Source organism: Dipodomys ordii, unplaced genomic scaffold (assembly GCF_000151885.1).
Source record: "Dipodomys ordii isolate 6190 unplaced genomic scaffold, Dord_2.0 Scaffold61, whole genome shotgun sequence".
In the NCBI taxonomy this organism is placed as follows: Eukaryota; Metazoa; Chordata; class Mammalia; order Rodentia; family Heteromyidae; genus Dipodomys; species Dipodomys ordii.
In genome coordinates, this window is record NW_012267277.1 from 5232321 (window position 1) to 5255714 (window position 23394).

At 37.3% G+C, this 23394-nt stretch overlaps 1 protein-coding gene across 1 annotated transcript in view; it reads left to right on the plus strand.

The window, feature by feature from the left end:
* The window catches only part of Oma1 (OMA1 zinc metallopeptidase), a 57725-nt gene that overhangs the window by 396 nt on the left and 33935 nt on the right, over positions 1 to 23394 (plus strand). Inside the window, exons 2-7 of the mRNA XM_013022344.1 lie at positions 8484 to 8984; positions 11285 to 11513; positions 13909 to 14082; positions 14181 to 14288; positions 16036 to 16164; positions 19417 to 19491. Coding sequence (XP_012877798.1) covers positions 8503 to 8984; positions 11285 to 11513; positions 13909 to 14082; positions 14181 to 14288; positions 16036 to 16164; positions 19417 to 19491 — 1197 coding nt within the window. The 5' untranslated portion in view covers positions 8484 to 8502. The remainder of the gene's footprint in view (positions 1 to 8483; positions 8985 to 11284; positions 11514 to 13908; positions 14083 to 14180; positions 14289 to 16035; positions 16165 to 19416; positions 19492 to 23394) is intronic.

Below are 23394 nucleotides of genomic sequence, written 5' to 3' on the forward strand. Positions count from 1 at the left end.
CCCCTCCTCCCTCCCCGGCGCCCCGCGGCCTGGCCGGCCTGGCTGGCTGTGGGGAAAGCAGGGCGGCGTCCTGCCCGACCCGCTCGTGGTAAACCTGTGCGCGGAAGGCCCACGTGGGTTCTCTGGAAGTGTCGCCCTCGGGGAACGCGGGTGCCCTGGGCGCGTGGCGCCGCCGGGGCCGGGCGTCCTGCGCCTCGGGCGCTGACCCCCTGTCGAGATGCGCCCCGAGGCTCCGAGGCCCGGCCCCTCCTCGCAGCCGGGCTGGAGCGGGAGGCGCCCTGCGACCTCGGGCCGCCCCAGAACCCACTAGGCCCTGCGATCGGCTCATGTACCCATTTCTTACGACGCCTTCCAGTGCTGTGTGTACTCGGCCCGAGTGACTGTGTTAAAGTACGCCTCCTATTTTTTTTTTTTTTGCCAATGTGACAGCGGTTTCCATAGAAACCGGGGAAGAAATAGTCATTTCCAGCAGGAGTTGTGAACACTTGTCTCCGAGGCTTCAGCTGCCTGCGCCGGAGTGAGCCGAACTTGCTCATTCCCAGACGCCGCAGAAAAGAATTAAGGATCTGAAATGTGCAAAGAGGCTAGCCATGCGGATTGTTTCATTATTGTTCTCCCACCATTAATTCAGTAATCCTAGAAGTCGGCCGGCTCCATTTGTTGACCTACCACAGTTCTTCTAAAGAGACTGTATCAGCACTAGTTTCTTAGGTGCCCGGTGGTCTAGTGATTGGCTCTTTGAAAATATATAAATAGATTTCTTCTTCACCCTATTTTAAGGGTAAGCCAGGGAATACAGATTATCAGCTACTATTTTTGTTCTAAGTGACACTTGATTGTCAAAGATAATATAATGATTTTAATTATGTACATGTTCTAGGGCTTTTGTTTTTGCCTCTGTCAGTAGAATAAAGAGTGCCTCCTATGTTCTGAGATGAGCAGTTTTCTTGTCATTTGAGCAGAACTAAGCAGTGTAGATGTGCATAGGCAGACATAGGAGATTGTTCAGACATGAGCAAGTAAATCAGAAGTTCTGGCATTTAGCAATGGGGTGAGGAGGGGTCAATACAGGTACCTGGGGGGAAGTGGCAGGCCACATTATGAAGTTAATTGAAGCCTAAAAATAATACGAAATAGGCATAGTGGTGTATGCTTTTAATTTCAGCTCTTCAGGAAACAGGCACGGACAGATTAAGGTTGGAGGCCAGGCCCAGCACAGTTAGTGAGAACCTATCTCAAAAACAAAAGGGAAGAGTTGGGAGCATCACTCAAGTGATAGAGCCCTTGACCCTGAGTTCAATCCCCAGTGACACAAGAAAAAAAAAAAGGTAATTACAAAAATACTAGCTTGATTTTAGAGTTTACAAAAGTAATATATTCTGTTTTTGGGTTTTTTTTTTTGGGTCTGGTCATGGGGCCTGAACTCTGGGCCTGGGTGCTGTCCCTCAGCTCTTCAGCTCAAGGCTAGCACTCTACTACTTGAGCCACAGTGCCACTTCTGGCTTTTTTTTTTCTGCTTATGTGGTGCTGAGGAATCGAACCCAGGGCCTCATGCATGCAAGGCAAGCGCTCTACCACTGAGCCACCTTCCCAGCCCAAAAGTAATATATTCTGTAAAAATGTAAACAGCACAGAAATACTTAAGTCTTAAAGTCTTGGGTACACCATCCTGCCACCCAGATAATCTTTATGAGTACCTTGTATATCTTTCCTAAAATTCATTTTGTGTACTTTAGCATATTTATAGCATATATATGTATATTTGTGTGTGTGTGTGTGTGTGTGTGTGTGTGTGTTTGTTTCTGTTCCATGGTGGGGCTTGAATTCTGGGCTTGGGCCCTGTCCCTCCGCTCTTCAGCTCAAAGCTAGCACTCTACCCCTTGAGCCACAGTGCTACTTGCAATTTTCTAGTAGTTTATTGGAGATAAGCCCAGGCTGGCTTTGAACTATGATCCTCAGATCTCAGCCTCCTGAGTAGCTAGGATTACAGGGGTGAGCCACCAGCACCTGGCATATATTTGTTTTTACAGATTGGGCAGGTGGCTTTGTCTGTTTTTATTCTCTGCAGTATTCTCATCCGGAATGGGTGTCTGGCATATAGTTGCACCTATAATATTGAATGAGTGAATGAATGAAAAGTTGAGTGAATGGAGTAACAATCCAGAGGTCAATATTTGAGTGAGATAAGTGTTTCATCCAGGTAGTCAAAGAGAAACCTGTTGAAATTGTTTTATTTTTATTTATTTATTTATTGTGAAAATACCGTACAGAGGGGTTACAATTACATGGGCAAGATAATGAGTACATTTTTATCAAGCATTGTTGCCTCCTCCTTTGTTTCCCCTTCCCATCCCTTCCCATACCACCCCCACCCCCCTTGAAATTGTTTTAGAAGGTTATAGGGGGGTAAGGGTGTATAAAGAGTGTGAGTTTGATTGGAATATGTTGTGTGCATGTATGGAAATGTCATATGGGGCCTCCTTTCTACAATTGTATGCTAATAATATTTTAAATTTGTTACCAACACTTAAAATAGATAAATTTCACATAAAATCTGAATTCTGGCTTTCCTTGAAGGCTTTGTTTTTGTTTTTCTTTTTCTCCTGTCTTGAAGTAGCTGTATACATTGCCATTCAACACATACGCTACGTCTTAATCAGTGCCACCCTTTTCATCCTTCCACGCCCCTCTCAACCCTATCACTTCTCTCAGTTTTCTTAATTTTGTAGGATGTGCATTGAATTTTAAGACTTCCCCCCTTCATTCACCTACTCTGACCTCCCACCCCATTTCCTGGTGTTTAGTTTGTTGGACTTCGAGTTGTTAGCCTTTGTGGTGACTAGACTCAAATCCCATGGTACTAGTCAGACCTCTTTTAGATGGGCTTGAATCTATGTTAGCCTCCCTGTGGCTTTGCTGATACCACAGTGTCTTACTTTGACCCTACAGATCTTCATTTTCCAATGTGATACCCAGTAGTCACATACTGTATGGCTGCTGATTCATATTAACTAATCATTTCTGTCCTTCAGATGAACTAGTCACATATCAAGTGCTCAGCAGCCACCTGCAAGGGGCTGCTATCCTGAGCAATACATACACAGAGCATTTCCATCCCTACTAGAAATCAAATGGCAACAATAAGCCAGGTCCATTTCCTTTACTTCACATCTGGTGAAAGGGTGCAGTGCTGCTTTAAATCTTGTGTCATACTAAACAGTGTTCTTACAGGAAGTATTTATTGCTGTTATTTATAAATCTGCCTCTCTGCCCAGAACAGATCTCTGGTTCCAATAGCTGCATTGTGTTACCAGCATAGGACATTTAGCTGGGTGCAGGTGGCTCCTTCCTATAATCCTAGCTACTCAGAAGGCTGAGATCTGAGAATCGCAATTAAAAGCCAGCCTGGGCAGAAAAAGTCTGAGACTCTTATCTCTAATTAACCACCAGAAAACTGAAAGTGGAGCTGTGGGTCTAAGTGGTAGAGTGCTAGCCTTGAGAGAAATAATTCAGGGACAGAACCAAGGCTCTGAGTTCAACAAACAAAAAAGTAGCACAAGACTTTTATGTGAATTATTGACTAGATTCTGTTGTTCTGTTTGGGTTTTGCAACAATTGCTTTAGCACTAATTTTGGGGGTGAACTGGATAACCATCACCCCAGGGTGGCAAAGCCAGGAAGAATTGGGTGGAGTCATTTAGAAGGTGGAATTAGTAAGATTATTTAATGGTGACTTCAAGTTTTTGGTTGTCAAAAGTCACCAGGGTTAATCTAGGATATTTTAGAACTGACTCATTGTTGAAAATTGGGAAACAAGTACAGAAGGAACCCCCAGGTAATTCTAATAAACATTTATAATATTAAAATGTTATTAATTTTTATCTGAACTCATGTGTAACTGCTTCTTACTTTGTTTTGCCATATAGCACCAACTTTAGGGCCAACTTAGCCAGGCTTTACAGTCCTATGCTGGACACTGTTTGGTATAACTTTTTTCTGTGTTAAGATAGTCACTTCTTGTTAAGTGGCCAGTGGGGTCGCTAGGCACAGATATGTCCTTAAGCCCATTTTCTACATTGAGGCTGAAATGAGGCAGGTATTTAGCACTTATCCATTTAGTAACTCACCACATATGAAATAGAAGAAAGAACATTGGTTTGTCTTACTTTTGTAGTTTGATTTGTAGTAGAAAGTTTAAATCCCATCATTAAATGATGACTATTAGTTTTGAAATTATTTTCAGGCTTAAATGATTAATATTTATGTTATATTATTTTATAAATTTATTATTATATTATTTATATTATATTATTTTACCACTTTTCAGCTTCATTTAAAAATGAAAAAAAGACTATCATCTTGTTAATGATGTCAAACTACTACAATTCAGTCTAGATTATAATTTTGTACTAACTTATAAAAAGACAACTTGAAATGAATTTCAACTTAGCATGACCTTTATTCACTTTATATATGAATAACGAAAGAGTAAAATGTATAATCTACATTAAAGCTAGTTTTAGTATTTTCAAATAGTTTAATATATAATCTGTTTATTAAAACTTGCAGTTCTTAAATATCTTTTTAGATAATACTGTATTAGCCAAAGCTGTTAGTTTTACATGCCTCCCTTAACTTTTACTAAATAAATTTTAAAACTTTTTAAAAACATAAAACAGCAAGAAAATTAAGGAACACACACATATAACCATCATGTTGATATGATAATTGCTAACAGTATTGACTCTGTGTGCAGAGCTTGAGCTTGTTTGTGTGTGCATGTATGTGTGTATACATTTTCAGTAGAATTTGAAAGTATCAGTTATCATGAAGAGATACTCCAACAAATGTCAGTAGTAAGAGCCGCTTCTATCACCAGACTCTCTCTAAGAAAATAATCGCCTAAAGTTACTTCAGAACAAATCCATGTTCAGATTCCTCATCTTGTTTTGTTGTCTTGTAAAGCTATTTTTTTTTTCTTTTGGTATGGGATACAAAGTTTACACATTATGCTTTGGTATTGTGCCTTTTTTAGTATTTAAAAATTAGTTTGATACGTAGTTAACACACAACAATTGTACACAGGGTAACATAGTTTAAGGTTCTTCAATTTTTTTAAAATTTTGGTAGTTCTGGGTTTTCATCTCAGGGCCACATAATACGCAAATGCCTTACCCCTTGAGCCATGTCCCAGCCTTTTTTTGCTTTAGTTTGTGTTTGATAGAGTTTCAGCTTTTACCAGTTCTAGCCTTGGACCTGGATCTTTTCCCTGTACTTCCCACAAAGCTGGGATGGTGTTTGTACTATCATGCCCAGCTCATGAGAGAGGTTCTAGCTAAAATTTGTTTCCTGGGATGGCCTCAAACCTAGATCCTCCTATCCCTGCCCCTAAATATCTGGGATTGCAGGTGTGTGCCTCTACTCCTGGATCAGGTTATTTCTTCTTTTGAAGAGTTTATACATCTAATGGAAAATAACAAATCTGATATTTTCTGTTTCATTGGTTTAAAGAAGTTATGATGTGCCTTGGAATTGTTTCATTTATGTGTCTTGTGTGTGTGTGGGGAGTCATTAAACTTCATGGGTTATTGAATTTATAATTTTCATCACATTTTGGCAGTTTTGGGCCATTATTTCTTTAAGATTTCCCTTTTTTGAAGATTACAATTACAAGGATATTAGTCTACTCAAAGTTGTGACCCTTGATGCCTTTTTTCCAGTCTGTTTCTATCTGGCATGTCTTCAAGTCTACGGGTTTTTATTCCTAAATACTTAGTTCTAGTATAAGTTTCATCCAGTATATCTTAACCTTAGAATTATGGGTTTTCTTATTTACATTAAATGCAGGAATTTTTTTTTTTTGTAGACTCCCCTTTGTGGCCCAGGCTGTTCTTAGACTCACTCTTCCTCAGCCTCTCCAGTTACAGGATTATAAGATGTACCACTATACCCAGATGTAGACCTTTAAAAGGAAAGGATTATAAGATGTACCACTATACCCAGATGTAGACCTTTAAAAGGAAATAGCTACTCAGGAGGCTGAGATCTGAGGATCGCGGTTCAAAGCCAGCTAGGGCAGGAAAGTCCGTGAAACTCTTATCTCCAATAAACCACTAGAAAACTGGAAGTGGCACTGTAGCTCAAGTGGTAGAGCGCTTGCCTTGAGCTGAAGAGTTGAGGGACAGGGCTCAGACCCAGAGTTCAAGCCCCCCCCCCCGCACCAAAAAAAAAAAAAAAAAGGAAATAGCCCATGTCTGTACAAGAACCTGTTCAAGTTTTCCTTTAGTTTCTTAACCATCAATAAGCTTACCTTATTTGCAGATTTATTACAGGTGTTTTTGGCCACATATAGTTAAAATAGAAATGAAATTTAAATCTCACGTGTTTATATGCAGATCAGTTTTTGGGAGAAGCTTAGTCAGTCTGTGTTTTTACCATTTGTGTTTGAATCACGGTGTGATCGTCCTCTATAAGGACGTGGTGTCCCCAAAGCAGAGTAAAAATTAATGTGCTTAATTTAAGCCATAAAGTGACAATGTTAGATCTGTTGAAAGGTGGAATGCTTTTTAGTGGAAATTGGGGGCATTATGGGAAAAAAGGAGTCAAGCATCTGCTGTACAATATGAACTCGGCATCCTGACTGTCCAGTTATTCCTTAATGGTGGTCTGGCTGGAGGCATATACATGCCCATATCAAAGGTCTACTGTATAGTTATAGCTACTTGAATATACTCATCTACTGAAACTGCCATCTGTATTATGTTTCATTGATGTTTCTAATTATTTGTTTTGCATTGATATTTCTAATTACTATTTATTGTTCATTGATATTCTGATTATGGACCAAGTATATTTTTTAACCTCTTGCACTCCTGGTAATATGTATTGTAAACTGTGCCTTGTGAAGTGTTGGGTATATTTGCATTCTTATGAACTTCTCTCCAGTTGACACCCCCTCCCCTGCCAGAATCCCCAGGATGTTGTTTCTTAGAAACAGTTTCATCTTTTTGGGTATTGTTTTTACTATAATAGATTTTAGCTCAAATGCCAAGAGGCCACTGGGTGTTGCTTTTAATCTGTTATGTGAGGTCAGAACACCTTTTATTGTAAGACTTAATTTTTGTCTCACACTCTTCAGTGTATTCTTCCCAATGCTGTGAATTATTAATGTATTAGGTTTTTAACTTTGAAAGGTCAGAACAGACACTGGACCCTATTCTCTGAGCATTGCATATTGTATGTGCTCTAGTCTTTTCAGATTTTTTTTTTAACTTTTGGGAGGGGACAGGTTTTAGAGGTTTTTGTTTGTTTGTTTTTGTTTTCCTTCTTCACGTGTATGTCTTGCTAGGACTCAGCTGAATAGGAGCCAGGCCTTTTCTGCAGATGTCAGGTATCACTCTGTGTCCAGCCCTCTGTTGTCTGTCCTCTCCCCTGTAAGCACTGGCTGCTTGGGTATGCTTGATCTCTCAGCTTCCCATCTTCAGCTTAGTGACACCACTGGACTCCACCTATGTTTTTCCTGTGTGCCTGAGGCCTGGAAACTGTCCAGAAGTAAGCAGGGCAGTTGTAGGACTCATCTTGTTTGTCTCTAGTCTCTCAGTCCTCCACTGCCCATGTCAAGCCTGCTGAAACTTACTGTCTCACATATTGTCTGGCTTTTTTGGTTGTTTAGGTAGGAAAATGAATTTGGTCCATTTTACTACATCTTGACCCTAACTACGAGTCTCAGGATTTTATTTGAAGGAATAAATTTGCAATTTTTTTGGGGGGTCCGGTCGTGGGGCCTGAACTCTGGGCCTGGGCGCTGTCCCTCAGCTCTTCAGCTCAAGGCTGGTGCTCTACCACTTGAGCCACAATGCCACTTCTGGCTTTTTTCTTTTTGCTTATGTGGTGCTGAGGAATCGAACCCAGGGCCTCATGCATGCAAGGCAAGTGCTCTACCACTAAGCCACCTTCCCAGCCCCTAAATTTGCAATTTCTAAGATAACATTTTACAGGATTACCTGAGTGGCTCAAGTGGAGGTAGAATATCTGCTTAGCAAGTACAAGGTTCTGAGTTCAAACTCCAGGATGGCAAAAAAAAAAAAAAGATGGGGTTTTTAAAATTAAGTTTTTTTTTGTCCTGTTACATCTCTTTCTACCCACAGTTACTACGAATTGACACTTTTGCTGTTGTTTTCATCTAGCCTGTTTCTTATTCTCCAAATACTTTGTTGTTAAAATAGATTTCTTCCAAGCTGAAAATAAGAAAATGATTGAAAGAATTCTGGTTTCTGAAGCCACATTGCAGTAATGCTATACATACTCTTCTGTTCTATGTTGTGAGAGGCTGGAGCTTTGAACAGGGAAGGCCCTGAACAGAGCCCAAAAGGATTTAGTGTGAGATGCTAAAGAAAGGACACTTAGTGCACCTTAATAAGCATGATATTTCCACTTTGATAAATATTTTCTTGGGTATTTATATTTTATCTTTTGTATCCTAGGTAACCAAGAAAAAGGAAGATGAGCTTCATCTATGGACTGCAGTCTGGCACTAGAAACTACTTTTTCTCCCGGTGTCATTCTCTGGCTAACTGGGCCAAATGGAACTCATGCCCAGTAACTTCCACAGGCAGCCATCAAGTAGTGCATAGGTATCAGGGACTCAAGTCAGCCAGTCACTGTGGTGTGGTCACTTTCCTGCCTGCTCGTTTCTGTAGGACTTTCAATAACAGACCAGAATGCCTCTCAAGTGCCCAAAGTAGGGCAGTATGGATGGATGCGCATAAAGGTGCTACAGGAAGTGGCTCTTTTCCAGGATGGGTGATGATAAAGCCAGGTGCTGTGCTCCCTGCTCTCAGGTCCTTGTGGTCTCCCAGCTGTTCTCGGGAAAGAACAGCAGCCCAGAGTCTCCACACTTCTCCCTGCATGCAGGCCGCCCCTGTGCCTCTCCTGTTGGTCATCCTGAAACCTGTGCAGAAGCTGCTGGCAATCATTGTGGGCAGGTAGAATGCTTTGGAAAAATGACTTTTTGTATTTTTATTATTTGTGGAACAATTATTTTTATCATCTTTACTAACTTAAAAATTAAGCTTTAGTATTCATACTTTTTAAGAAGCCTTGCTAATCTTCCCCCCATCATGTTTAGCTCAATGTTAAGTTTCTGAACAGTACGTCTCATTCAATTGTGTTATTTGTGATTTAAAAATCTTAAAGTACTTTGCTGCACATTATGGTATAGAAATATGTTTAAAAGTTGTGTATTGATCTAGGCTTTTAAATATATTTATAATTGCAAGAATCAGAAGTGTTGACTATAACTCATATATATGAGTTATATATTGCCTATTTATTTTGTGAAATTTTAGGTTGTGAATCATGAAACTGAGTAATTGATGAAAGGGCTCGTCCCTAGCAAAGTTAACTCTTAGACCATCACTATTTATTTTTCCTGTTCTATTTCCAAAACATTTATTATTTTTTATGGTAATTCTTCATAACAATTACTACTTTTATGGCTGTAAATAGTTTTTAAGCCCTATTTTCTCTTGCTTTATGAAGATTGAAGAAAGCTAATCATTACCTCTTCATAAAGGTTTCTTAAAACTGTTAACTATGAAGTCCTTTATAGTAATCTCTTTTCTTTAATTTACATTTACTCAAAACTCAAGAACTTCCCCTAATGTATTGTGTCTTTGCAATTTAGTGTTGGCGTTCAGAAAATAAGTTAAATAACCATATCCTCATCTCTTAGGATAAGTAACAGCTTTCTAAGCTTTAATATGTTCTCATTCTTGTAAATTATTTATATGTATTTTTTGGTTACCACTGGAAATTACCCAAAATTTCATTTTTAGAGTATGTTCTGTATACATTTTCTGTTTTCTTTTTTTGGTAGTATTGGGGTTTGAACTGCTTAGTCACACTTCCAGACTGTATACATACACTTTAAATAAGAAGTAATTAAATTCATCTAAAGTTTGAAATTGTTTCTTTTTGAAATAGTAATAGTTTGATTACTGGTCCTTCTGCTTTAAATAAATGCCTTCTCTATGGCATTTCATGTGTCACTGCCACTGTAACAGACACCTGAGGGAACATGAAGGGAGGGAGGCTCATCGTCTCTGTGTCAGTGGTTTTGGTCCATGGTTTCTTGGGACTGTGGTGGCACAGTTCTTCATGGTAGGAGTGTGTGGTACAGGAGGCCTTTTCCCTTGTTGATGGCCCGGGAGCCTAAAGAGAAGCAGGAAGGAGCTGGGGTTCCAGTATCCCACCAAAGGTAGGCCCCAATGACTCAGCTCCCACTTGGCTTCACCTCTTAAAGGTCCACCACCTCCAGGAGGTCACAGGCTGGCAATTGACCTTTACTATTTGGGACATGGTCAGTAATGTAACAAAATTAAGATGCTTTTCAGAAAGTAACTATTTTGTAAAAGAATTTTAAGGGAATGTTGTATATATGTTGGATTCTTATCAACATTTTATAAATAACTCACAAGGAATTTGTTTTTTGGTCACATTATTGAAAACGTGGCTTATTGTCCAAGTGTTTGTGACTTCTGCTGAGCTCTGGAGTGACCTGTTGCTCCCTCTCATTCATTACCTATAAACATTCCCATTTTCTTATTTCCAGTGCCTTATCACCTCTCCTTTACAAGCTAGTGGAATTTCTGCTTTTGAGCAATATTTTTCCCCCAAAAATGTTGAAGTGGTTTCCCTTGTACCTTGCAATAGCAGTCAGAGTATGCTGGAAGTCTGAGGACAGTGTGCAGAGTACTGTTTGAAAGTACAGATTTATTGTACTGTACCACTCCAATGTTTATTAGTGCCGTTTATCCCCGGTCGATGGTCACACGGTCGGTCTCTTTAATGTCATCCTTTGTATTACCTGGTTTTCTTGTATTATTTCCGTCATTTTGGACAAGTTGCTTAACTTCTCTATGCCCCAATCTCCTATAATGTGGTTACAGGAAGATTAATATGGGTAATGGATTAGAAAAGGACTTTGTGTGGGATATATAATAACTGCTCAGTAGCAGGAGTTGTAGCACAGTAACTTCTTACTTAGTGTTTGTCTTAATATAGTTGAAGAAGAAAGTTTAAATGAGCATTAGAGTTTTCAATTATATGTAGTTAATTACTCTTTCATCCTTTAGTGAAAGTACATAAAATAAAGTCCTATCCATACAGTGAAATACAATGATTGGAGTCTTTGATGACATAAAATTCTAGCATATGCATTTGAATTTCAGTGATGCATGCTGATATGGTGATCAGAACTTTGATTTTTTTCTCTTTGCTCTAGGGGAATAAGGAAATGGTGGCAGGCACTTCCTCCTAACAAGAAGGAACTATTTAAAGAGAGTATAAGGAGGAATAAGTGGAAGTTACTCCTTGGTTTGAGTAGCTTTGGACTGCTATTTATAGTATTTTATTTTACTCACCTGGAAGTGAGCCCAATCACAGGACGGAGCAAGCTACTATTATTGGGGAAAGAGCATTTCAGACTCCTGTCAGAGCTGGAATATGAAGTAGTAAGTAGTAATAATTGTTTTTAATTAGATAACACCCAAAGCAGGAAAGTTTCTGAGTATGAAAGATATACTTGTTTTATGTTAGACTTTGATATGAGGTGGGCAGTGTTTCCCAGAAGGCCTTTCACACTGAATTGCCCCCATATACCCAGTTAACTCCTGCTAAGTGCATGCTCCCTTTATTGACAGTGTCTCAGGAAAGCCTTCCTGGCTTGTTGCCACTGGGTTAGGCAGTGACTGGCCTAGCTGCTAGGTTGTGTCCTGCATTCAGAATCAATTATAAACTAGCTCAATTATGGTTGTGCCCTGTGCTTCGCAGTATAGAGTTAGGCTTCCTACTTTTTTTCTCTTCCTTGAGCTTACTGTACTTCTCTTTACTTTACTGTTCCTTCAAAACATTAACTTTCTGAATTGTCTCCATTGCTAGACTGAGCTCTGTGGAGCCAAGGACCGTGTCTGTTTTGCAGAGTAGTGCAAATTAGTGTACATTAATTGATGATATACCTATCGTGTGAGAATTTTTATACTTTGTATAAAACCTTATATAGTATATATATATATACATATTATAAAACCTTATATAGTGTATATATATCTCGTATATGTAGTGTGAGAATTATTACACCAGGTATAATGAGTTAGATTTTTTTCCCCCTGACATTGTTTTTGAATTTTAGCAATTTATTGTATTTTTCTTTTTAAAGACAGGATCATACTGTATTACACAGGCTGGTCTGGCCTGGAGCTTTCTATGTAACCTAGGCTGGCCTGCAAATCACAATCCTCCTGTCTCAGCTTCCTGAGTGCTGGTGAGAGACATGTACCACCATGCCTGGCTATATTTTCTGAATGCACAATAAATGGAATTCAGAAGTTTTAACTTCTTGGAAAGCATAATAACCCAGATAGTAGCAGAGTTGGACCCTGGCAGAATTCCACAGGGATGGAAATCATCATGGTGTTGCTAGTGCACGGTACATACATGGTATGTGCTCAGTTACCATTGGTCAGTTGATGTCTCTTCACCTCACTTGATAACTTTGACATGGCTGGGTCTTAGTAGTATCCTTTTCCAAATGAACTTCAGGGTTTGTCAGAGGAAAGTTGCCAGTTATAAAAAGAATTAACAATGGCTTAGAACTGTAAAGATTGTTCTTAAAATAAGAGCAATTTCTTGTAGTAGAATCTAAGCAGAGATTTGAAATGTTTCTTAGGATTCATTTAGTTAGATGCAAGTTTGAGAAAAAAAGTTCTAGGAAGATTGAAACAGGACTAGTCTCATTTATATTGCTTTAGAAATGTTTAAGACCTCTGTAGACATGTGCATATCTGTCTATACATGTATATACTTTACTGCATTATTGTTCATTTAAAAACTGTAATACCTGCTTGATATGAAAATTCAAACACATGTTCCATGTTTTTATATTATAGATGTGTTATAGATATATTATAAATTATAAATGTAAACATAAAATATACAAATATAAGGAACTATAATTATTATCTTATTATCTTCAGAAACAGTATTTTTGCTTGTTTCAGTTTACATCAATGAATTATGTTTTAAAGTATTAATTCATATGAAGATTATTTAACTCCACATTCATAACGTAATTTTTTGGCAGTACTATGGTGTGAGCTCTGGGCCCTGTGTGTGCTAGGCTGGTACCCCACCACTTGGGTTGTAATCCCCATCCCTAAGTTTATGTGCTTGTAACGCATCTGAGAAGGTTACATGTTTTATGGAAATTGAAGTAATGTTTCCAGAACATCCTTAATTTTCTCTCTATACTTAGAGGAATCTCTTGTAACTACAGCTTCAAAGAAAATACCTTTCTCTGTGAAGCGGCTGGTCAATCAGCATCATGTAGAAGAATTCTATGCCCTTACTTTCAGTAATTTCCTTCCAATCTCTGTAAATAAACTGCTTTAAAATTAGTGAAATGTCTTTTCTTGGGTAAAAGTTATATTTCACATTAAGTATAGGTTTTTAAAATTTTGTGAGCTAATAAAAGTAATTTCCTTATGCATTTTCTTTGTAATGTTAAATGTTTATTCTTTACATAGTGTATTATTTTCTGAAATACTTAGGAATGTAAAGATAACTTTTAGACTTTTTGCTTGCATATAGGCTAGTAGAAAACAAAAATAAAAATTTGATTTTGACACGTTAATGTGAAGTACCTTAGTGTTAGAATTTATTCCTTCATGAGAAACATATTGCCTTTGAATAATGCAAATTTTCAGAAATTTGTATGTTCAATAAATAAGACGTTTTACAAAATTAAAAATTAAAGTATTCCACACTAGCTACATCACTCAACATGAAGTAATACAAACATTTTGTGGCACTAAACACTTTGTAAAATAAAGACTCCTTTTGCTCTTCTAGTGGATGGAAGAATTTAAAAATGATATGCTAACTGAGAAAGACCCTCGATACCTGACTGTTAAAGAAGTAGCTTATCATTTAATTGAATGCAACAAAGATATTCCTGGGATTCCTGAGATCCGCTGGGTTATTCATGTGGTTGATTCCCCTGATATAAATGCCTTTGTGCTTCCAGTAAGTCAATGTGCTCAATCATTTTGATTGCTAGATTTAATGTCCTCAGTTTTTTTTTAAGGTTTTCTAATTGTGACATTACTTTCTTTGTGGTGCAGAATGGACACATGTTTATTTTCACCGGGCTTTTAAATAGTGTGACTGATATTCACCAACTTTCCTTCCTTCTGGGCCATGAAATTGCACATGCAGTTCTTGGGCATGCAGTAAGTAGCTATAATAAATATTTGGTGATTGAAATACTGCTTTGAAGTTCACAAGTTATATTGTTTAAGGAACAGAAGCTTTTCAGGTTTCTTTCAGTGATAGAATTTTAGTTTTGAGTAATTGCCTTTTAATATTACCTAAAACTAGCCAATTGTCTAATTTTGATAATTTTTATGGCCTTTAGTATTTGATACTTAGTAATTAGTGTTTCTGTTAAATACTATTTTTATCACCTGTCTCTTTAGTAAAAAAAGAGTAATTATTCCCAACCTCTAATTATTTCAAATTAAAATTTAGACTTTCCATAACTATTAACATACTTATAATCTAGTCATAAAATTAATTGTTGCAAAGTGATATCACTATTAAGTGGGTAGATCAGTTTCCTTCCTTTTTTATTCATTCTCAGAATAGCTTGGAGCATCTCAGAAATGTCTAGAATGATGTGCTGTGTATAATTAATACAAAGTAATAACTATACCTTGCTCTCTTACAGTTTCCCAAGCTTTTTCATATGTACCTTCCCATTTGTTACCTTAATGTCTTATGAAGCATGTATTTTATTATCCCTGTTTTATAGATGAGGAAAGTAATGTTTAAAAAGACCACGAATAATATGACTAATGTGCCACAATGCTTACCTGTGTGAGATCTATGTTTCCTTTTTTTTCTGTAGTGGTTACCTGCTTGTTAGTGGAATCTATATCTACTAAACTTGGTATCAGTCCATTTGTGTGTGTGTGTGTGTGTGTGTGTGTGTGTGTGTGTGCACGCGTGCGCATGTACATGCATGTGAGTCCTAGGGCTTGAACTCTGGACCTGGACACTGTCTCTGAGCTTTGTGGTTCAAGGTTAATATTCTATCACTTGTGCCACAGCTCTAATTTTGACCTTTTGGTAGTTTATTGTAGATAAGAATCTCACAGACTTTTTGGCTAGCTTTGAACTACAGTCCTCAGATCTCAACCTCTTTAGTGGCTAAGCTGGATAGCAGATATGCATCACTGAGGCCTGGCTGTTTCATTCATTCTAATAGTTATTTATTGGGGGAGGAGAAGGGGGACAGAGAAAGGAAAGGACACTGAGGAATGAAGAAGATTGAAGTACATTGTACACACACACACACACATACACCATATGCACAATCATGAAGACAGTGCAATGAAACCCATCAAAAACTGTAAAAGGGAAGAGTAGAAGGGGAAGGATGGGAATATAATGGAGGGGTTGAACTTGTTCAAAGTACAGAATATGCATGCAATGAAGCTCTTCCATATTATGCAAAACTAAAATAATTAAAAATTAAAAACTAAAATGATTAAAATGCAAAGAAAATATTTTTTAAGATACAATGACTATATTAGGAAAAATTCTTTGAGTAAAAGCTGTGTGAATTTGAGCAGCTTTAAAGATCTCATTCCTTCTCACCTTCTTTATGTACGAAATGGGGACAATTATACTTCTTTCGTAGAGTTGCTGTGCTTGTGTCTGTTAGCAAGTAGATCAGTAAATGTTAAGTGCATGTTAATGTTAAGTAAGTGAATGTTAATTAAGTGAGTGAATAAATACATAGGGAAACCCAGAACTTACTGGGAACTTTTTGTTACTAATCTGAAGAAAAACTTTGGATCTTAGTTGGTGAAATCTAGTTGAATACATATAATTGTTTTATGTGATTCACATGATAACCAGAAAATGTAAATATGTACTTTCTCAACTTATTAAATCTATATTCATTATTTTTAGGCAGAAAAGGCTAGTTTGGTTCATTTGTTGGATTTCCTGGGTATGATTTTCCTCACAATGATTTGGGCCATTTGTCCACGAGATAGCTTGGCAATTTTGGGCCAGTGGATACAGTCTAAGTTTCAGGAGGTAAGTCTGAGATAATCACTTGAATTTACAGTGACCTGTGGTGAAGATATTTTAATATTACTGTAAAGCAACAAATGTCACCCATGTTTCTATTTTTATTAATTTTTATTTTTTGCTAGTCTTGGGGCTTGAACTCAGGGCCTGGGTGCTGTCCCTGATTCTCTTTATGTTCAAGGCTAGCATTCTACTACTTGAGACACATTGCTGCTTCTGACTTTTTCTGAGTATTTAAAGACTTTCTTACCCAGGCTCGTTTTGAACCACGATCCTCAGAGCTCAGCCTTCTTAGTAGTAGGATTAAAGGAGTGAGCCACTGATGTCCAGCTGCCAGTGTTTTCATATTTCATAATATAAAATTTGGAAACTAAATTTTGGTGTCATGTTTTCTCACTTTTAGGGAAGATTTTTCTATCTCTGCATTTAAATTAATTAGTAGAACATCTCTTAAATAATACATAAAGGATGGAGTCAAAGGGCTTAGTAACTTGGCTAATGTAATTTTTTCTCCCCATAGGTAGCTTTACAGAGAGAAAACCTAGTCTCTGAACCTTCCTTTCAGTCTCCCTTCCAGTGCACTGAGCAACTGTCCCTGCTCCAGATATTTATATTTGATAGATTTCTTTTTAGGAAGAAATCTCCAAATCTTAATGAATATGGGATTGGCTAAAGCTATTTTACCACTATGTACTCCTGTTCCCAGTTAAATGAACCCTGCCTTAAAAATATTGAAAGCAGCAGTCTTACTTGGTGTTTGCTGATTTCTGTTCATAGAAGTTACATATTTATTAAATCTCTCATTTTGTTCAAAACACTACGGAAAGGAGGGCTTCACAACTGCTTTGTTAGCTGATTAATTATTTTATTTTACGTCTTTCTCTGCAAATATTTTCTTTTGTCTTGGGAGAGAGTTGGTTATTTAGGAACAGCCTGCTATTTGTTTATTTAATGATTTGTTAGAGCACCCATCAGAGTGCCATCTGGGTGCTGTTCAAATCTAATGTGCAACATTCTTTGAGACAAACTGCTTTTGAGACTTAATAACTAAGTTAAGTGTTGAGATCATTTGACTTCACTTACATGCAGTGAAGGTTCACAAAAAGAAGAAGAAAAGATGGATAGTACTTTGGTTATAGGACTTCATAATTTGAACTTTATTTCTATCATTGATCTGCTGGGATGACAAAGGAATTAATGTCATTTCCCCCCATCTATCTGTAAATGCTTTTCTTTTTCATAATGGAAGATGGCCATAGAAAATATATGCTATAGCTGTTTTTCACTCTGGACATACTTGCTGAATCCTGCCTTTGCAGCATGGGAATGTAATTCTCCAGCTTGATACTTCAATGGAAAATAAAATGGGCTGTCTTTTGTTTGAATTCCTTTTCCTTAAGTTGAGGCCCCTGGATAATTTTGCAGGCAAGGAAATTTTTTTTCCTCTCCATAAAACACTGTTCTCTGTATTTGGAAGAGCAGAAATTAATCTAAATTTGTTATGGTGTGGGAATTGCCTAAATTCATGTGCTATTAATTCATTTGATGTGATTGAATGATATATACACTTATGCACAATTGATAGAACTACTGACATTTTGGACTGGATTATTGTTTGTCATGGGGAATTCTCCTGTGCATCATAGGATGTTTAGTAGTATATCTGGTCTCTATTCAATAGATGCTAGTGGCTTTCTCTCCCTACAGTTGTGACAATCAAAATGGCTCATACCTGTAATGCTAGCTACTCAAGAGGCTGTGACCTAGAGGATTGAGGTTCAGAGGAAGCCCAGACAGAAAAGTCTGCACAATTCCATCTCTAATTAGAGAGCAAAAAGCTGGGCTGGAGGCATCGGTCAAGTGTTAGAGCACTAGCCATGAACAAGCAAGCTGATCAAGCATGAGGCCCTGATTTCAAGTCTGTCACTAACAAAAAAGTTCTCCAAGAGCTAGAGTTGGTGGCACACATCTGTATATGATCCTAGCTTCTTGGGAGGCTGAGGTAAGAGAATTACTTGAGTCTACAAGTTCAAGACCAACCTGGGAAACATAGTGAGACCTCATCTTAAAAAAAAGTAATAATTTCCAAACTTTCACAAATGTCCTAGGGGACAAAATCACACTATCTTGAGTCACTGATTTTTTTTTCCACTCAAGGCTAGAGTTCAACCACTTTAGCCACACACACTTTCACTTCTGAGAACCACTGATTTAAGTAAAGTATTTAACATAGTTGCTACCACAAAGTAAGGACTCAGTAAATATGAGATATTAATTTTATTCTTAGTCTTTTCAAAGGAGTTTGGTCTGTTACTAGCTGCACTAAGCTATCATTACATTTGATGTTATTTATAGCAGTACTTTTAATTCTGTATTAGTAGAGTCAGTGCAACAGGTACAGACTACCATTGAGAGTGAAGATACTATGTGATTTAGTTTGTCAACTTAAAACACATGTGCTTCAGAAGGAAGAAAGCTATACATCCTGTGGATCAGATTAATTATGTTATTTCTAGCCATCACAGATATGCAACTGCCTTTGAAAAACTGCTTCCCCAATTAATAGCTTTTTTTTCTCAATAGTTCTGCATATTGATCCATCTCCTAAAAAGTTTTAGTACTTACTGAAAATTAGAATTTAACTGGAAAACATGCTCATAAATACAAGTAATTAGGAAAATTAAAGTTACGATGTCTATTTATATTTTTTATTTAATGTAAAAAGAAAATTTCATTTTCTTGGCTAATCAATACTTGGAAAAGGAAGAGGAAATTAAGATAATTTATCAAAGAAAGAACATTCTGCAGTATGGTTAATTTTCTTACTGAAATAAATTCTCTAGAAGCATTCCTGCATGTTATACACCTATTATTTATTTTTTTTTCATTTTAAACTATACAACCAGAATATGCCTTGGCCATAGTAAAAGCTTTTATCAGTAAGCTTTCTTAGGGAACCCTGCATTCGATAGTGAGGTTATAACTGGAAATTAACTAATGATACTGCACACCACCTGGAAATTCGTTAAGTGTGCCTTTTTTTTACTTTTTCCATGTTTTTAAAGTATTAATCTGTAATAGTAATAAAGGCCATATTTACACTTATATCACCATGTCCTTTAAGTCTTAATTATAATGTAGAAAATTATATCCTAATTTCTCCATGAAATTAATTAAAAAATTTTCACTTTGTTATTCCTTTAGTCATGAAATGAATTGCCTTAATGGAGTTTTTTTTTCTATACCATTTCTTCTTAGTTCATGTTTGATAGACCATACAACAGAACACTGGAGTCTGAAGCTGACAAAATTGGACTGCAACTCGCTGCAAAGGTAAAGTAATCAGTAGTGAAAGCCCTTCAGGTGGTATAGGCTGCACGTGGTTGTCTTAGTGTTTGGCATGGACAGAGAATGAGGATTGAATTCACTAACCCTTTGTGTCAATCAGCTTCATGTTGGTATAGCAAAATAGTGAAGGCTGCTATCACAAGAAATGTTTAGTTTAGGTCACAGTTTTGCCTACATCAGCTCAGTTCTGGTGAGAATGTAAGGAGGATGGTGGCCCACTGTGGTAGGAGTTTGTATAGAAGAAAATTGGTCAGAGTAGAGCCAGAGCAGAGAAAAAAGAGAGAATAGGCAGGGTCCCCAGTCTCTTTCCAAGGCATATCCCCAGTGACATAAAGACCTCCCAATAGGTGATACTTTTGAAAAGCAGACCCATCCTGGGATGGAAACTTTTAGACACAGTGGACACTTGGGGATCACTCAGATGTAATCCAAACCATAGTGCCCTTTATACAACTTTAATTGAATGATAAAACTAGAAGAGGGTGGCCTTTGGAAGGATATATAACTAACAATATTCATCTAACTCTCTTGTGAATATGAGCTTTGGTTATACTTTCGATAAGAATATGTGAAATTATAGTACAATAATTATAAGGTTTTATAAAATCTCAGACTTCTTTTTGTATGGGGGAAGGTCGGTACTAGGGTTTGAAGTCAGGGCTTTGTGCTTCCTAGGTGAACACTCTCTCACTTTTACTGTGTCCCTACCCTTGATGTATTAGAAATAAGATATATATATATATATATAAATACATTTCTATATATAAATAAATAATGTATATATATTAATTATTTGATATATGTGAATTAAAATTTTAAAACATATATAAGTGTCAGTGGCTTATGCCTGTAATCTTAGCTACTCAGGAGGCTGAGATCGAAGGATCGTGGTTCTAAGTCAGCCCAGGCAGGAAAGTCCATGAGACTTTTATCTCTAATAAACTACTCATAAAATGCTGGAAGTGAAGCCTTGAGCAAGATGAGGCTCAAGGACCTGATCTCAAACCCCCAGTACCAGCACAAAAACCCTATTTAAAAATGTGTGCCTTTTGGAGAGCTACAGCTTTCTTTATTTTACTTCTTTCCTTTCACTTCTTTCATCTAAGGAGTTTTTTGTTTGTTTGTTTGTTTTGAGTACATTAAAAGGTGTAGTTGTTCTTCCTCCATCTGTAGAAAGATTAATGTTATTATAACTATGATCCTGGCCAAGCAAATTGAGTTGTTAATATTTGTAACAGGAATTTAGGTTATTTTTGTTTTAGCAGATGAGTAGCTTTTTTTCTCTTTCAAACCACAGAGAGCCAACTCTGGGCCTTTACTAAGCTGACTTCATTCCTCTCTACTGAAGATGACACTTTGCATTGTCTATTTTAATCATCTGTGATAACTGAATATTAGGACTTAAAGTAAAAATGAAAAGAATTGTATATAATGCCAGTTTGCTATTAAACTCAAATTTTATTTGATCCTTGGTTGAGTTTCCAGTAGTCACAAATTAATGACTGTTTAAAAAATCTCTCATAAGTTTTATGAATTTGATTTTATAAGTCAAAATACTACTCCCTTGCAAAAGTGGTTCTTTGAATATTAACTAAGTGGAGTTAAGGGAGTTATTAGTCTAAATACTCTAAGAGGTTCCTAAAGAAAGGTGCAAAAAATTTGTTGTATTAAGAATCTTCTAATTTTAATATGCTATAGTCAATCAAGTATTCCCTTTATGTGCATTCTATGTTCTGGTTAAAAAAAACTTTACTTCTCTTGTTTGGTCTGTATATATTAGATGTACAAAGGGGTTTCATAGCCATTTTCCCATATGCATATAGTGTGCCCCCATGTTTCCTTCTATTTTCATATATGCATATAGGGCACTTGGGCCATGTTCAAATCTCTATACCTTCTCATTTCACTAACCTGCTGGTACCCATCCAAACAAAACTATGACCACATTCTTGTCATTCACTTTTTTTAAAATTTAATTTAATTTTATTTGTGAACATACTGTACAGAGGGGTTACAATTACATGGGCAGGATAATGCATACATTTCTTACCAAGCATTGCAGTCTCCTCCTTTGTTTACCCTTCACATCCCTTCCCAGCCTCCACCCTCCCAATCCCAATCCCAATCCCAATCCTATCCCCCCCACCGACGTTGTAAAGCTCGTTTTGGACATGACAACTTGTACTTCTCATTGTTGCAACAGGTCCTCCTGTATCCTTAAACGACTTGTTTTTCCCCATCTCCTCCTCTTGTCATTCACTTTTAAGGACTAGCTGCCATGTTTGAGAGAAAACTTGACTTGTCAGTATGGCTTTTGACATCATGATCTCTTGTTCCAATCATTTACCTGCATACGATATAATTTAATCATTCTTTTTTAAATGCATTTTTATTGTAAACGTACTGTACAGAGAGGTTACATTTACATGACTAAGGGAATGAGTACATTTCCTGCCAAGCATTGTTACCAGCTCCTTTGTTTTCCCCCTACCAACGCTTCCCTCCCCACTCCTCAACTCCTCCCTCCCCGCTCAAGTTGTAAAGTTCGTTTTCAACATAGAATCTTGTACATCTCATTGTTACAATGAGTCAACCTATATCCTTGTTTCAGCATTTTGTTATTTCTCCTTACCCTCCCCAGATTAGACAAATGTATATACAAGATGCAGGGCCTCAGAATCAAATACAGTGAAAACGGGTTATACAATGGGGGAAGAACATACAAAAGAAACAAAAAAAATTATATAGTGCATTAAAAACAACAGTGACAAAGATAAAATCTCTTGTGTCCCTATCTTGGGTTCATTTCACTTAGCATCATTTTATATGGTCATGTGTATATATCTTTTGACCTTTTCTGCTTAGTCTGGTAAGATTATCCTAGACGTATACTAGTTACTACAAATAAGGAAAACCATGGGACCTATGTTTCTTTGGGTCTGGCTTACTTCACGTAATACAATTTTTTCCAAGTCTTTCCATTTCCTAATAAATGGGACAGTGCCATTCTTTCTGATGGAGGCATAGAATTCCATTATATATATAAACACACATTTTCTTGATCCATTCATCTACTGAGGGGCATCTGGGTTGGTTCCATATCTTAGCTCTGGTGAATAAACATCGTTGTGCAGGTAGCTTTAGTATGGCCTTGTTGTTTGATCTTTGGGTAAATGCCCAAAAGTGGGATTGCTGGGTCATACAGGAGCTCTATGGTAGTCTTTTGAAGAACCTCCATACTGCTTTCCAAAGTGGTTGAACAAGTTTACACTCCCACCAATAATGCAGTAGGGTTTCCTTTTTGGCCACATCTCCTCCAGCATCTGTTGTTATTAGATTTCTTGATTATAGCCATTCTAACTGGGGTGAGGTAGAATCTCAATGTTTCTAATTTTTTTTTTTTTATTATCAGTCGTGGGGCCTGAACTCTGGACCTGGGTGCCCACTGTCCCACAGCTCTTCAACTCAAGGCTAGCACTCTACCACTTGAGCCACAGCACCACTTCCGGCTTTTTCTGCTTATGTGGTGCTGAGGAATTGAACCCAGGGCCTCATGCATGCAGAGGGGTTACAATTACATGGGCAAGATAATGAGTATATTTCTTATCAAACATTGTTGCCGCCTCCTCCTGTTGTTTTGATTTACATTTCTTTTATGGCTGGAGAAGTTGAGCATTTCTTCATGTGTCTATTGGCCATTCTTATTTCTTCTTCAGAGTCTTGAGCCCACTTATTAATCTGGCAGTTGTTTCTTTGAGGATTTGTTGTTGGGGGATTTAATTTTTTGAGTTCTAAGTATATTTTAGATATGAGACCCTTGTCTGTTGTATGGCTAGTGAAGATCTTCTCCCAATCTGTGGGCTTTCTGTTGATCTTACTAGCTATGTC